The 14,672-nt window shown below is 36.6% G+C and overlaps 1 protein-coding gene across 2 annotated transcripts in view; it reads left to right on the top strand.

The window, feature by feature from the left end:
- The window catches only part of OTOGL (otogelin like), a 135,654-nt gene that overhangs the window by 82,847 nt on the left and 38,135 nt on the right, over nt 1-14,672 (top strand). For both annotated transcript variants that reach the window (XM_073214813.1, XM_073214812.1), the window contains 7 exons: nt 3,075-3,154; nt 3,464-3,532; nt 11,883-11,956; nt 12,886-13,063; nt 13,319-13,461; nt 13,701-13,724; nt 13,812-13,904. In XM_073214813.1, the coding sequence (XP_073070914.1) occupies nt 3,075-3,154; nt 3,464-3,532; nt 11,883-11,956; nt 12,886-13,063; nt 13,319-13,461; nt 13,701-13,724; nt 13,812-13,904 (661 nt within the window). The remainder of the gene's footprint in view (nt 1-3,074; nt 3,155-3,463; nt 3,533-11,882; nt 11,957-12,885; nt 13,064-13,318; nt 13,462-13,700; nt 13,725-13,811; nt 13,905-14,672) is intronic.

Raw genomic sequence — 14,672 nt, 5'->3', positions numbered from 1 at the left:
GAATTGGCAGTTACTGAGGTAAGCAGCAGGTTAGGTGGGAGCAGCTTTCATGAAAAGTCAGGGATTTGGTTTTGAGGATTTTTAAGTTTGAGACTAAAACCTGCTCATTGGTTTTGGGGAACTTGGAAACAGGGGGAGGCAACAGGGAGACTGAGGGTATAAATAAGTTTTTGTTCTGTTTTGCTGTAAAAGAGAACAGAGAAATGGAACAATAGTATGAGGGGCTATTTTGAATAGGGTCGTTTTATTAGGGTTTTTCTATCTTTTCCTCTATGACAAACACGATACTACAAAAAGTCCTGGACATATGAGTGAATGACACACAGCACCTCTGTCAGGGGGCTCACAGTCTTTAGGAGGGAGAAAGAAACAAAAGCAGATCTTGACAATACCGTGGACAGAGGGCTGGAGGGATAACGACAACAACTAGCACATTTAAATCTTCACAGCGTGACACACACTACACTGAGTGCTGTAAAATGGGTCATCTCATTATTTCCATTTTCAGGGGAGAGAGCTGGCTGAGGCAAAGAGGTTACGCGACATGCCCTGTGTCACACAGTTTTTAGGCCTGCAGAGCCAGGGTTGGACCCTCTATACTCTGAAGTACAATGGGAGCAGAGAGAAGATGTATTTCTATTTATTTTCTTAAAAATAAAAACAACCTAAATAATGTTTGTCAAAACCATTATACTCACTTATTGAAAGATGATAAATTTGATTAAAAAAAATGAAAACAACCAATGCTCCTGAGAAGGAGATACCTTCAGCACACTTGGCCTCCTCATGTTCACAGACCTCTGTCCCTGCCTCTCCTGGGCAGGAAGCTGTCAAGGGGAAGGGAAGCAGGCGGGGTCCCAGCGTGAGGAAGGAACGGAGAGCACAGAGGGCTGGGCTGGCCCTGGTCCTGGCCCTGGGAGGAAATGGAGCTAGATTTAGTTGTTTTATTACTTCTTGTGACATAGCCAGTCTCCTGTGTGGTTGAACCCAGATCCACAATGCTTCTATTGTTTGGTCTGTAGCTATTCTGAAGTTTCGTGTTTGGAACGGTTTGGACAGGGTGATTCAGGGTGAAACTTCTCCCTGCCACGCTGTTTCTCACCTCCATCGTCACCTCTTATCTCCTTTCTGCTCCTCCCCTGCCCTTCACTGAGGCCCCTAATTCCTGCTCCTCCTTGTATGTGCAGCCTGGAGGGGAGACTCATGTACTAAGCATGGACATAGCCCTGCACACCTCCTCCAAGTCCCCAACACAACCACCACCCTTGTTCTAAATAACTGCAGTTTCTGGAATACAGCAGTTTTTAAAATAGAAATATCTAGTCAGAAAGGGGAACTTTTACAAGAAAAGATAGCAACCTGCATACATAAAGCCTGTATGCCTATTTTGGTATTCCTGTTATGTAATATATCTCTTACAAGAACTGTTCTACACCTGAGAAATTATATTTATCAGTCAGAAGTTGAGTAGACTGTCAATTGGCCGACATAATAAAGAGGAACCTGCAGTGTGTAACCATGAAGATATTTTAAAGGAATAAATTACTGATGTTCAGAAAATATTTTAAGAGCATGACTGTGGTTCTGATTTGCATTAAAGAATGCAAAATAATTGAGTTGTGTACAGAAGTGATGTTTATTTAATTTAACAATAACCAGCAGGCCCTAGACTCTTCAACTATCTATAACTTTAATTTTTCTTTTTTGCATGACACAATTTAGAGTAGAATAGAAATATTATATACTGGTTTAAGTTTGTTATTCCAGTTCATTTTATGAAATATATAATCAGTCGTATAAGCTAAACTGTTTATGTAAAAAAGAAATCATTTGTGAGGGAGGTATTCAAAGGATGGTTAAATGTACCTTAAGTTAAAAGAAATTCTTGGTTTTTAAAATGTGTCGCCTCCACCTCCTCCCACGAACAAGTGCCCTCTGGTGGCCACGCTAACTACTGGTGTCAAATCAGTTTTCATCCTGAGTTAAAAAGAAGCCTTGAGTAATTTTGGCTCAAATTATTTACTTTACCAATGAGGCAACTGGGAATTATTTAAAATATTAAAAATATTATTGCAACCTGCTAGTGTGCTTACAAGACAGGTAAACAAGACTTTTTAAAAAAGAATATTTGCATCAATTCTCTCTAGTATGTATGGATCTTACAATCAGTTGTTACATGAAGGGTTACATTTATTTCCTTTGAATCAGAATAAATGGGACTCTGAGCTCAGATGGGCAAGAAGGGAAATTTAATCTCACTCATTATCTCAGCTTCATTCCCTTACATGAAAACATTCCAGATGGTCCTTCCTGTCTCTGGCTCGTGATGTCAAGCCATCGTTTCTTTAAATGTGGGACTTTTCCTGGCTTCTGTGCCACATGCATAAGAGCTTGGGATCCTTACAAGGACCAGATGTCCTGGAGCTTGAAATTCATCCTCTTTAGGCTCATATGCAACTGTTCCGCCCAGGGCAGCACCCCAAATCTGGGCATGGGCCAGAGATGCTCTGAGAGGCAGCCTGTTGTCAGAGAATGGCAGTCCTGTCCCACCCCCATCCCTTCTGCTCAGAGACTCCTAATATCTGAGAAATTTGAGTATCTGATATGAGTTTAGAGTTTTGAGCTTCATAATAGGTGGGAGAGGCACTGAAGATTCTGTTTTGTTCTGCCAATCTCCTTAAAGCAAGGATGCTGAAAGAGCGTGCCTATCTGCTTGAATATGAGAGAGAATAGAAGTGGAAAGTAGTACAACGAATATAGATTAAAATCATATTAAATTATCTTCCATATTCACTGTTTTATAGATCATGGCTTTTGTGTGTCCCAAGCATAAATGCATGCTTGGAATGTTCTGTGTTCAAATGCTGCCTTAATCATGAATTACATCCCTATATTACCCACTAGTTTGTGATTTCATCAAATGAGATTTGGTGGGATGGCAGCAAATAGAAGACGTCTCAGTTCTTGACAAGGAGAGTAGAAGGATTTTAAGCAAAATACATCTTAGGTGCATATATTAAGTGCAGTATTGTTTTATATTTTAAATTTCACTCTGATTTTTTTTTTATGTAAAGGGTTGAAGGATGCTTGCCCTACTGTCCTAAAAATATGATTCTTGATGAGGTCACCCTCAAATGTGTTTATCCAGGAGACTGTAAGTGTGAACTTTGCTTAATTTATTCTAAAAATGAAGCACTTGAATATTTTTTCTCTATAATGGCAAGTGGTTGAAAACAGAAGTTTTAGACAGAAAGTAAACTTTCTGAAGAGCCTTCTTCAATATCCCTCCCATAGGTTTTGTTTCTAATTACTTTCTAAATTATGTAAATCTTCCCTCTAACATGCTTCCTGTGATCTCTCTCCCAAAACGTTTTCCTTGAAGCTAAAGATTACTATATGGGCTCTGTGGGCCTCACTTAGAAGAACCGATTAAGAAAGGGTATCTTTCTTTCTTTCTCTGTAGGCATACCTCTGATTCCCACAGAACCAGAATTAATGACACCAGGTAAGCCATCTCTACTCATGTTTATAGGTAGTGTTACAATTTTAGGCACTAATATTAGCATTTCATGATTTAAGTCTGGGCACACTCCGTAGTTTCTGGTATTAGTACTATCCCACTGACTGGAAAACCCAGCAGCCACGTCCGTTTCATTAAGTAGTTGTTCAGGAACTCAGAGTGCCACATTTCTGAATGGCTTCTGCATTAGGTCCACCTCTTCCTCCATTTTAATTGGTATATGTACAAGGACTTCCGTCACACTTTTGCCTAGAATTTAGGTTTCACTAAATCCTGCTTAAATTTTCACAGTGATAGGCTGATTCTAAAGAGATACTAAGGCAAATGACATCATCCTTCCACGCCTCCACTGTCATCCCAGCGTTGTGTCCTATCCTCTGGAGTAGGCATTCTGGGGCTTCCTACCCTCTCTTCTCCCGCTCACTATGAAATCCCTCAGGAAAGGATTTAATAAATCCATTCACAGTGAGGCTTGACAAACTTAATGTATCATTTCTCCTGAAATTATAATGTAGAAAAGTTTTAATTTATTTGACAATCTTTGTCATCTCTGCCAGACACTGTCTTGGCACTGGTGGGTGAAAGGGGAAACGGTGGACAAGTCTCCACCCTGAAGCTGCCTATAGCCTGTAAGCTATTGTGATATTTCAAGAGGGGTAAGTACAAGCAGCAATCAGAAGAGGTGTCATACTTACTTGGGGGTGTGGTCAGGAGGGTAACAGGAGCTAGGAGTTGGATAGGCTGCAAGGAGTAAGTGTGTTCTGGCTGGAAGGAGAAGCATATGCAAAGTCTAGGAATTGAGAGAGACCATGTCACAGGGAGGGACTTGAAGCAGGCAGTGTATCTTTTATTATTATTATTACTAAGGTATCATTGATGAACAACCTTATGAAGATTTCACATGAGCAACATTGTGGTTACTACATTCACCCATATTATTAAGTCCAACCCACACCCCATTGCAGTCACTGTCCATCAATGTAGTAAGATGCCACAGTCACTGCTTGTCTTCTCTGTGCTATACTGCCTTCCCTGTGCCCCCCTAATTATGTATGTAATTATAATACTCCTTAATCCCCTTTTCCCTCCCTTCCCTCCCACCATCCCCAAACCCTTTCCCTTTGGTAACTGTTAGTCCCTTCTTGGAGTCTGTGAGTCTGCTACTGTTTTGTTCCTTCAGTTTTTGCTTTGTGGTTATATTCCATAAATGAGTGAAATCACTTGGTACTTGTCTTTCTCTGCCTGGCTTATGTCACTAACCATAATACCCTCTAGCTGCATCCATGTTGCTGCAAATCGTAGGATCTGTTTTCTTCTTACGGCTAAATAGAATTCCACTGTGTACATGTACCACATCTTCTTTATTCATTCATCTATTGATGGACACTTAGGTTGCTTCCATGAACTGGCTATTGTAAATAGTGCCACAATAAACATAAGGGTGAATATGTTTTCTTGAATCTGTGATTTTTATTTTCTTAGGGTAAACTCCTAGGAGTGGAATTCCTGAGTCAAATGGTATTTCTATTTTAAGTTTTTTGAGGAACCTCCATATTGCTTTCCACAATGGTTGAACTAATTTACATTCCCACCAACACTGCAGGAATGTACGCCTTTCTCCACATCCTTGTCTTTTAGAGGTTGGCCATCCTAACTGGTGTGCCCTGACATCTCATTGTGGTTTTAATTTGCATTTCCCTGATGATTAGCAATGTGGAGCACCTGCATGTGCCTGTTGGCCACCTGAATTACTTCTTTGTAAAATTGTCTGTTCAGATCTTTCACACATTTTTTAATTGGGTTATTTGATTTTTGAATGTTGAGGCATGTGAGTCTTTTATGTATTTTGGATGTTAACCCCTTATTGGATATGTCATTTATGAATATATTATCCCATACTGTAGGATGCCTTTGTGTTCTGCTGATGGTGTCCTTTGCTATACAGAAGCCTTTTAGTTTGATGTTGTCCCATTTGTTCATTTTTGCTTTTGTTTCCCTTGCCCAAGGAAATGTGTTCAGAAAAAAGTTGCTCATGTTTATATTGATGATATTTTTGCCTATGTTTTTTTCTAAGAATTTTATGGTGTCATGACTTACATTCAGGTCTTTGATCCATTTCAAGTTTACTTTTGTGTATGGAGTTAGACAGTAACCCAGTTTCATTCTCTTACATGCAGCTGTCTAGTTTTGCTAACACCAGTTGTTGAAGAGGTTGTCATTTCTGCATTGTGTATCCATGGCTCCTTTATCATATACTAATTGGCCATATATGTGTGGGTTTATATCTGGACTCTCTATTCTATTTCATTGATCTATGGGTCCATTCTTGTGCCAGTACCAAATTGTCTTGATTACTGTGGCTTTGTAATAGAGCTTGAAGTTGGGGAGTGTAATCCTCCAAGATTTATTCCTTCTCAGATCTCTTTGGCTAGTCAGGGTCTTTTGTGGTTCCATATGAATTTTAGCAGTGTTTGTTCTAGTTCATTGGAGAATGCTGTTGTTATTTTGATAGGGATTGCATCAAATCTGTAGATTGCTTTGGGCAGGATGGCCATTTTGACAATATTAATTCTTCCTATCCATGCTCATGGAATGTATTCCCATTTATTGGTGTCTTCCTTAATTTCTCTCATGAATATCTTGTAGTTCTCAGGGTATAGGTCTTCTACTTCTTTGGTTAGGTTTATTATTAGGTATTTTATTATTTTAAATGCAACTGTGAATTCAATTGTTTTCCTGATTTCTCTTTGTGCTAGTTCATCGTTAGTGTATAGTAATGCCATGGATTTCTTTGTATTAATTTTGTATCCTGCAACTTTGCTGAATTCAGTTAGTAGTTCTAGTGTTTTGGAGTGGATTCTTTACTTATTTTATGTACAATATAATGTCATCTGCAAACAGTGACAGTTTAACTTCTTCCTTACCAATCTGGATGCCTTTGATTTCTTTGTGTTGTCTGATTGCCATGGCTAGGACCTCCAGTACTATGTTGAATAAAAGTGGGGAGAGTAGGCATCCTTGTCTTCTTCCTGATCTTAAAGGAAAAGCTTTCAGCTTCTTGCTATTAAGTATGATGTTGGCTGTAGGTTTGTCATATATGGCCTTTATTATGTTGAGCTATTTGGCCTCTATACCTATTTCGTCGAGAGTTTTTATCACGAATGGATGTTGCATTTTGTCAAATGCTTTTTCAGCATCTATGGAGATGATCATGTGGTTTTCGTACTTCTTTTTGTTGATGTGGTGGATGATGATGATGGATTTACAAGTATTGAACCATCCTTGCATCCCTGGAATAAATTCCACTTCATCATGCTGTATGATCTTTTTGATGTATTTTTTAATTCTGTTTGCTAATATTTTCTTGAGTACTTTTGCATCTATGTTCATCAGGGATATTGGTCTGTAATTTTCTTTTTGTGTGGTGTGCCTGGCTGTGGTATTAGAGTGATGCTGGCTTTATAGAATGAGTTTGGAAGTATTTCCTCTTCTACTTTTTGGAAAACTTTAAGGAGGATAAGTATTAGGTCATCCCTAAATGTCTGATAAAATTCAGCTGTGTAGACATCTGGTCTGGCAATTTTATTCCTCAGTAGTTTTTGATTACCAATTCAATTTTGTTGCTGGTAATTGGTCTGCTCAGATTTTTTGTTTCTATCTGAGTCAGTTTTGGAAGGCTTTATTTTATTTGAAAGTTGTCCAGTTCTTCTAGGTTATCCAATTTGTTAGCATGTAATTTCTCATAGTATTCTCTAATAATTCTTTGTGTTTCTGTGGTGTCTGTAGTGATTTTTCCTTTCTCATGTATGATTCTGTTTATGTGTATAGACTCTCTTTTATTCTTGATAAATCTGGGTAGGGGCTTATCTATTCTGTTTATTTTCTCCAAGAAGTCGCTCTTGGTATCATTAATATTTTCTATTGTTTTATTCTTCTCAATTTAATTTTTTTCTTCTCTGCTCTAATCTTTATTATGTCCCTCCTTCTACTGACTTTGGTCCTCATTTGTTCCTCTTTTTCTAGTTTCATTAATGTGAATTTAGACTGTTCATTTGGGATTGTTCTTCTTTCTTGAGATAGGCCTGTATTGCTATGTACTTTCCTCTTAGAACTGCTGTCACTGTGTCCCACAGAATTTGAGATGTTGAGGTGTTGTTTTCATTTGTCTCCATATATTGCTTGATCTCTGTTTTAATTTGGTCATTGATCCATTGATTTAGGAGAATGTTGTTAAACCTCCATATGTTTGTGGTCTTTTTTGTTTTCTTTGCATAATTTATTTCTGGTTTCATACCTTCATGGTCTGAGAAGCTGGTTGGTACAATTTCAATCCTTCTGAGTTTACTGAGGCTCTTTTGTTCAGGCAATGTATCTTGAGCATAGAGTGTAAGGTGAATTACACCAAGAGATAGGATGGAAGCCAGATCACAAAGTGTCCATGGCAAGAAGTTGGATTTCTTTTTTTCTGAAGGCTGTAGAAAATCATTAAAAATTTAAAGAAGTCCTGTGACATACTCAAAATAACAGCATCAGTAAAACCATCACTATTATCACTGTTCTCATTGACTACCATTTATTGAATACCTTTTATATTCCAGGTAGTGGACTAAGCACTTTCCACACCTTAAATCCTTGTAAGAATGCTTATAGAGAGAGAGGTTCTCATTACCCTTGTTAAGATGAGGACATGCTTTCCTGTTGCAGAATTTTAAGCATCAGTGAATCTAATATCGTAAAAACATATTTTGGGAGGGCCTGGAAGTAATTTGCTTACATCATTTAATCTTTGGAAGGATTAAGTCTATGAATAAGGTTAAACTTCCCAGTATTCAGGATATAAACTGTTAATTCTAGTAAGTATGCTCTCTACTTTGAATTCTCTAATATCCCCCAAATCAATATTCAACATATAGCATATACATCTAAAGTTAAACCACCACTGTCTATATGTAGGGGATATGACTTACACTCCATAACCCTCAGAGGTAAGACAATTACCCTGAAAGTCAGGGTATTTCTATTTCTATATGGCATGATCTTGTATATAGATTATTCAAAGGAATACACTAAGACCTATTAGTACTAATACATGATCAAATAATAAAAAATCAACAAAATTGTAGAAAACAAGATCAATAGACAAAAATCAATTGTGTTTCTATATGTTGGCAATGAATAGTCTAAAAGTGAAATGAAGAAAGCAATTCCATTTAGAGCAGCATCAACAAAAAATAAAATATAGTACATTTAGTTAAAGTATAAGATGTACAATGAAAACTACAAAATATTATTCAAAGAATTTAGAAGATCACAATAAATGTAAAAACATCCTCTGTTCTTGGGTTGAAGAATTAATATTGCTAAGATGGCACTACTACTAAATTTGGTATACAAATTTAATGCAATCTTTAGAAAAATCCAGTTATTTTGTACAAATTGACTAACTCACCCTAAATTCATATGGAAATGTAATAACCCTGAAATGGCCAAAACAATATTGAAAAATAAAAACAAATTTGTAAGACTCACATTTTCCAATTTTAAAACTTATACAAAACTGTAGTTATCATGACTACTTGACTATTACAATTCTGCAGCCAGACAATGCTTATAACATTTTGGTGATTTTAGAAAACAATCGACTCTTTCATTCCTGAGACCACTCCATTCCCTAGTCATTAGAATTTTTCCATTTACAAGGGCTCTGTGTTTGTTATGGGCTAAAGCTTTGTTTCTTATTCCATTCTTCAAAAGTTTATGACAATAGGAATGAAATACTTAAATCTGTAATATTACCACATTCTCTAGAAGATGCAACATCTAATATATCATCATTACACAAAGGACAAGGAATGGGTGTTTTGTTCTACTTTATTCTGTAAATTAGCAACTATAAAATAAATACGAAGTGAAGTTTATGTATAGAATTTATTTAACTGACAAAGTGAAAGTTTTCCTTGATGTCGTGGTAGGAGACTGAAAAATGGTCCCTGGAGATGTTCATGTCTCAATCCCTGGAATTTATGAATATGGCACCTTACATGCTAAAGGGATCTGCAGATGTGATTAAGAATCCTGAGATGGGGAAATTATTCTGGATTATCCATGTGGGCCCAGTGTAATCACATGGGTCCTTGGAAGAAGAGAGAGGCAGGAAGCCCAGAGTCAGAGAAGGGACCTGGTGAGGGGAGAGATAAACAGAGAGTGAGAAACAGGGGGAGGAAGAGAGATTGAAGATATTACACTGTGAGTTTGAAGATGGAGGAAGGGCCTGTTACCCAAAGTGCTCAGGCAATCCATAGTGTTGGAAAGGGAAACAGATACCCACCTAGACCCCAGAAAGAATGCAGCCCTACAGATATCTCTGTTAGGACTGCGGGCCTCCAGGACCACAGGATAATAAATTGGTGATGTTTAAAGCCACGAAATTTGTAGTAATTGGTTACAGCAGCAATAGGAAACTAGTATAAACATCTAAAAAACTTATTTTCCTCTCAAGTTATCAGAATTTTTTCACAATTTAAAAAGATATTAAGGTACATATAATAAGATGCATAAATATTAGGACATGGCTTCATGAATTCTGCCTTGTGTATTCACTTATATAACCTTCACCCAGATCAAGATAGCAACCGTTCTCACTAATTTCTTCCCACTTCCCATATTTCACCCATCTACCCACCCCCCTCCCCTATGGCAACCACCAGCCTGTTCTCTGAGTCTGTCTGTAAATCTATATTTGCTTTGTTTGTTAGTTTATTTGTTTTATTTTTTATATTACACATATAAATGAAATCTCATGGCATTTCACAGTCTGACTTATTTCACTTTGCATGCTAACCTCTAGGTCCATCCATGTTGTTGCAAATGCCAAGATTTCATTCTTTTTATGGCTGAGCAATATTCCACTGTATGTATGTACCACATCTTTTTTGCCCACTTACCTGTTGATGGACATTTAGGTTGCTCCCATGTTTTAGCTATTGTTAAATATTGCAGTGAAGAATGTAGGAGAGCATGTATCTTTCAGAATTAGTGATTTTGTTTACTTTGGGTGAATTCCCAGAAATGGAGTTGCTGGGTGGTATGGTGTTTCTATTTTTAGTTTTTTGAGAAACCTCCACACTGCCTTCCATAGTGGCTGCACCAATTTACAGTCCCACCAGCAGTGTAGGAGGCTTCCCTTTCTCTATGTCTTCACCAATATTTGTTATTCCTCATCTTGTTAATAGTAGTCACTCTTACTAGTGTGAGATGATATCTCATTGTGGTGATTTGCATTTCCCTGGTGATGAATGATGTTTTTTATGCATCTTTTTATTTGTCTGTTGGCCATCTGTATGTCTTTGGAAAATGTCAAGTCCTCAGCCCATCTTTAAGTTGCATTATTTGTTCTTTATTTTTTGAGGAGGTGTTGAGTTCTATGAGCTCTTGATATATTTTGGATATTTGTCCCTTATCACATATGTCATTTGCCAACATACTGTCCCATGCTGTTGCCTTTTCATTTTGTTGAGGTCTCCCTTTACAGTGCAGAGCTCTTTAGTTTGATGTGGTCCTGTTTGCTTGGTTTTGCTTTTTTTTCCCTTGCCAGGGGAGACATATCAAGGAAAAAAGTCTGTACTGCCTCTGTTTTCTTCTAGTTTCATGTATTATATTTAATACTAATAAGTAATTTTGTGCAGCCATTTTTAGACGGCGTCAGTGATGGATGCTGTGTTGGAGCTAGACAAAATTTCAGCCATTTGTTTTGGCTCTTCTATAGTCCTTTAGACTTTGAATACTTTAGAGATACTGTAGTACTGACAAAAAGCTTTGTAAGGTGCCTTACAAATGTGTTTATCAATCAGATCTTCCCTTTCCATGGAACACTCCTACACCCTACCCACCAACTGGGCTTTTCTCCCTGTGGTTCATAGTTCCATGTATTCTGCTCGCAAGGATCACATTATAGAGATTTACCAAGGGAAATAAGACAGCCCTACTGCTTATTTTCAAAATGCAACACACTTTGTAGCTCATGAACAATCATTAGTGATACCACTGGTATTTCACCTTTTCAAACAATTGTGTTGACACTATCATGACTGTGAAGATGTTTGTAGCATGGTGGTTAAAAGCCAGGGCTCTGGAATAAGAATTCCTAAGCTCAAATTCTGCCTATGACACCTACCAACTGACCTCTCTATACCTTAGTTTTCTTATCTGTAAAATTATAAGAATATAATCTACTTCATAAAGTTCTTGTGGGGACAAATAAAACAATCTATATAAAGTGTATTAGCACAATTTATACCACATATGTATTGAATATATGATGACTGCCATTCCACTAATGGAAGGACATCTTCATTCCTAACAGGTCCAGAAATGATTACCCCATCAGACTTCACTGTGTTTGACATGCTAACACCCACAACAGGCTTGGAATGTGAGGTATGACTGGGTGATCTAATCCATCTATTTGTAATTTCATTATAGCATCTGTTCAAGTGTCTGTATCACTAATCACATGCTATGAAACTTCTTTTGCTATGCTTTCTAGTCTCTTTGCTAAAAAATTATAATAAATATGCAATACATTTTAACAATTGTATATTCTTAACTAATTCAGATATATCTTATTAACTGGATTCTGGTCACATTAAGAGAAACAGATAAAATTCAAATGAAGTCTTAAGTGTAATTCTGAAATAAAAAATCATCTAGTGTGAGCTTCTCTCTAAGTCCGGCATTCAAAATAATTTATCAAGCAGTTGCCATATGCTGGCCACTGCCAGATGACAAAGATACATTGGCAAGTGAAAGGAAAAAGTAACTGAACCCCAGAGCTATTAATTGCTAGTCAAGTAATTGAACTAGTCAAGCCAACATGTGATACAGTAGCCATGAAACTCCATTGTGGAGTTTTCCTCACCATGTTTAATTATCCCTCTTTTTGGAAATGATTAGGTTTATGTAATTTCTTTAATTCATCTAACGTAAGTATATTTTTAACTTTGTATGTTTACCTTTTTTGCTGAACAACATATCTTTACACAACATTATATGAAAGGTTGACTGCCACTGTATAAGTCTGCTTGTGAAACACTAAACTAGATAATTTGGGACAAGACTTCAGTTTGCTCACATGTCTGAGTATATGGGCAATTCTGATATCAAATCAATATTAAGGGAAAGTTTAAATGAAGTCCATACCAAGTACTTTAGAGAGGATACATCCACTAGAAGTCATAGTGAAATTTTAACTGTTTCTCTTTCAAAAACTTAGTATTTGGGAAATGTACAATGTGAATGAGAAGTTAAACAGTTGAAAATATTTCTTGAGCAGAAAAAACAGAATAATTTTCTTTTTTTATTCACAGCCTCAACAATTTGATCCTGTTTATAATTGTAGCCAATATATATGCCTGAATATGGAATGGACACTCTATAACTGGTCCCTTCATTGCCCGAAGGACTTGGAAATGCCTGACTGTGGTTTCCGGGGAAGACCTGTTCAAGTGAACACTGACATCTGCTGCCCCGAGTGGGAATGTCCTTGTATGTTTGCATGGCAGTCAATTTTCAACTGGGGGAGATTGTTGTATTTTTGAACTGATTATGTCACTTATCAAGCCAGAGTTATTATTGCACTTTCTTTGCTCAATTCATGATTTTTCTTCCCAGTATGTAACTTTCAAAGTTGCTTCTTGACTAACATAATAACAAAAATTTAAAAGATTTTTTAAAGGAACAGTTATTACTAAACGTATAAATAATTAAATAGACTTAATCCACTTCTGACCCTTTCCTTAGGTCGCTGTTCCATGCTGTCAGAACTGAGCATTATCACGTTTGATGGAAACAATGCAGCATTATATAGTATGGCTACCTACATCTTAGTAAGAATTCCTGGGGAAGTTATAGTTGCTCATATTGAAAAATGTTCCATCAATCAGGTAGGTCATAATCCCTCCTTTTGTCATTTCTTCATAAATCTATAGCTAAGATACACTGCAACATTAGACAGTCTCAGAGTAAGAAGGGGCTCAAGAACTCACCGAGATGTATCTTTTGGTACTCAAACAAAACATGTTTCATGTGAATATATTGGAGGCATGTAATATGAATCCAAATAATGTTTTTAAAAGTGAAGTAATATATTTCTTTTAAACGTGTTTTTCTATATTTTTTTCAGAATGGAAACTCATTGAAAAAGCCAGTGAGTATTTGCAAAGTGTTTAGTAAATTCCTTCTGTTTATTGATGTTTAACTCCATAAACTTTTAATTTTTTTTTTTCAAATTAAGGCTTCCTCTGGAAGAATCTCTGGACTTTGTTTTAAGAAATTAAATTTGACAACATCTCTACATAAAATGCTTGTCAATCGGGCAGCAAGAAAGGTAAAAATACAAAGTTAAAAATATACTTGCATTAGATGAAATAAAGATATTACATAAACACAGTTATTTCCAAAAAGAGGGAAAATTAAACATATCAGTGGAGTTTCATTGTTATGTCTAATTATTCTTCTGATGGACAATCTAGAAAGTGTATTTCTTAATATTATATTTCTCTTTCCATAGTGTGCCAACTGTTGCAAATATTTCTCCCCTTGTGAGATTAACTGTAATGACCTATTAAATAAACTGAGGCCACCTCATATAATGTGAGTGAGGATTCTTAGTGTCTGAGTTAACATTAGTGTTTCAAAGTAGACAAAGTGGAAATACAGTGAAAAAGAGGGATCATAATGTTGAAAGATTAGTAGTCAAGAATATCAGAATGAAGATGACAAGAGAAAAATAATGGAAGGAGTTGAAGTATTAGTTTTTTAGTTAATGGTGTTTGGACACCATTAATTTGTCAGTGAATAAGCTTAAATAAGAAAAAAATGAAGGACTATTTAAGTTTATTGAAATAAGCTGAGGAAGAAACAATGCACTATAAAAAGGTTGGAAAGAAAACATTTCATTTTATAGGAAAAGCCTTTATCCCAAGAAATACGTTTACTGGAAAGGAGTGAGCTGTAAAATGCTTCACTCCAATCTAAGTGGCTCTCTCAAAAATGTAAGAAAATAATGTAAAGATTTTACTAAAAATGGCTGAGCTGTTATATGCCTTCCAGAAGAAATTCTGTCTCTCAGCATGGGCCATACATTCTAGACTGG

The sequence above is a fragment of the Manis javanica genome, chromosome 10 (genome assembly GCF_040802235.1).
Source record: "Manis javanica isolate MJ-LG chromosome 10, MJ_LKY, whole genome shotgun sequence".
Taxonomy (NCBI): domain Eukaryota; kingdom Metazoa; phylum Chordata; class Mammalia; order Pholidota; family Manidae; genus Manis; species Manis javanica.
Note: the sequence above shows the minus strand (reverse complement) of the source record. Positions and strands in the feature narration are given on the sequence as shown.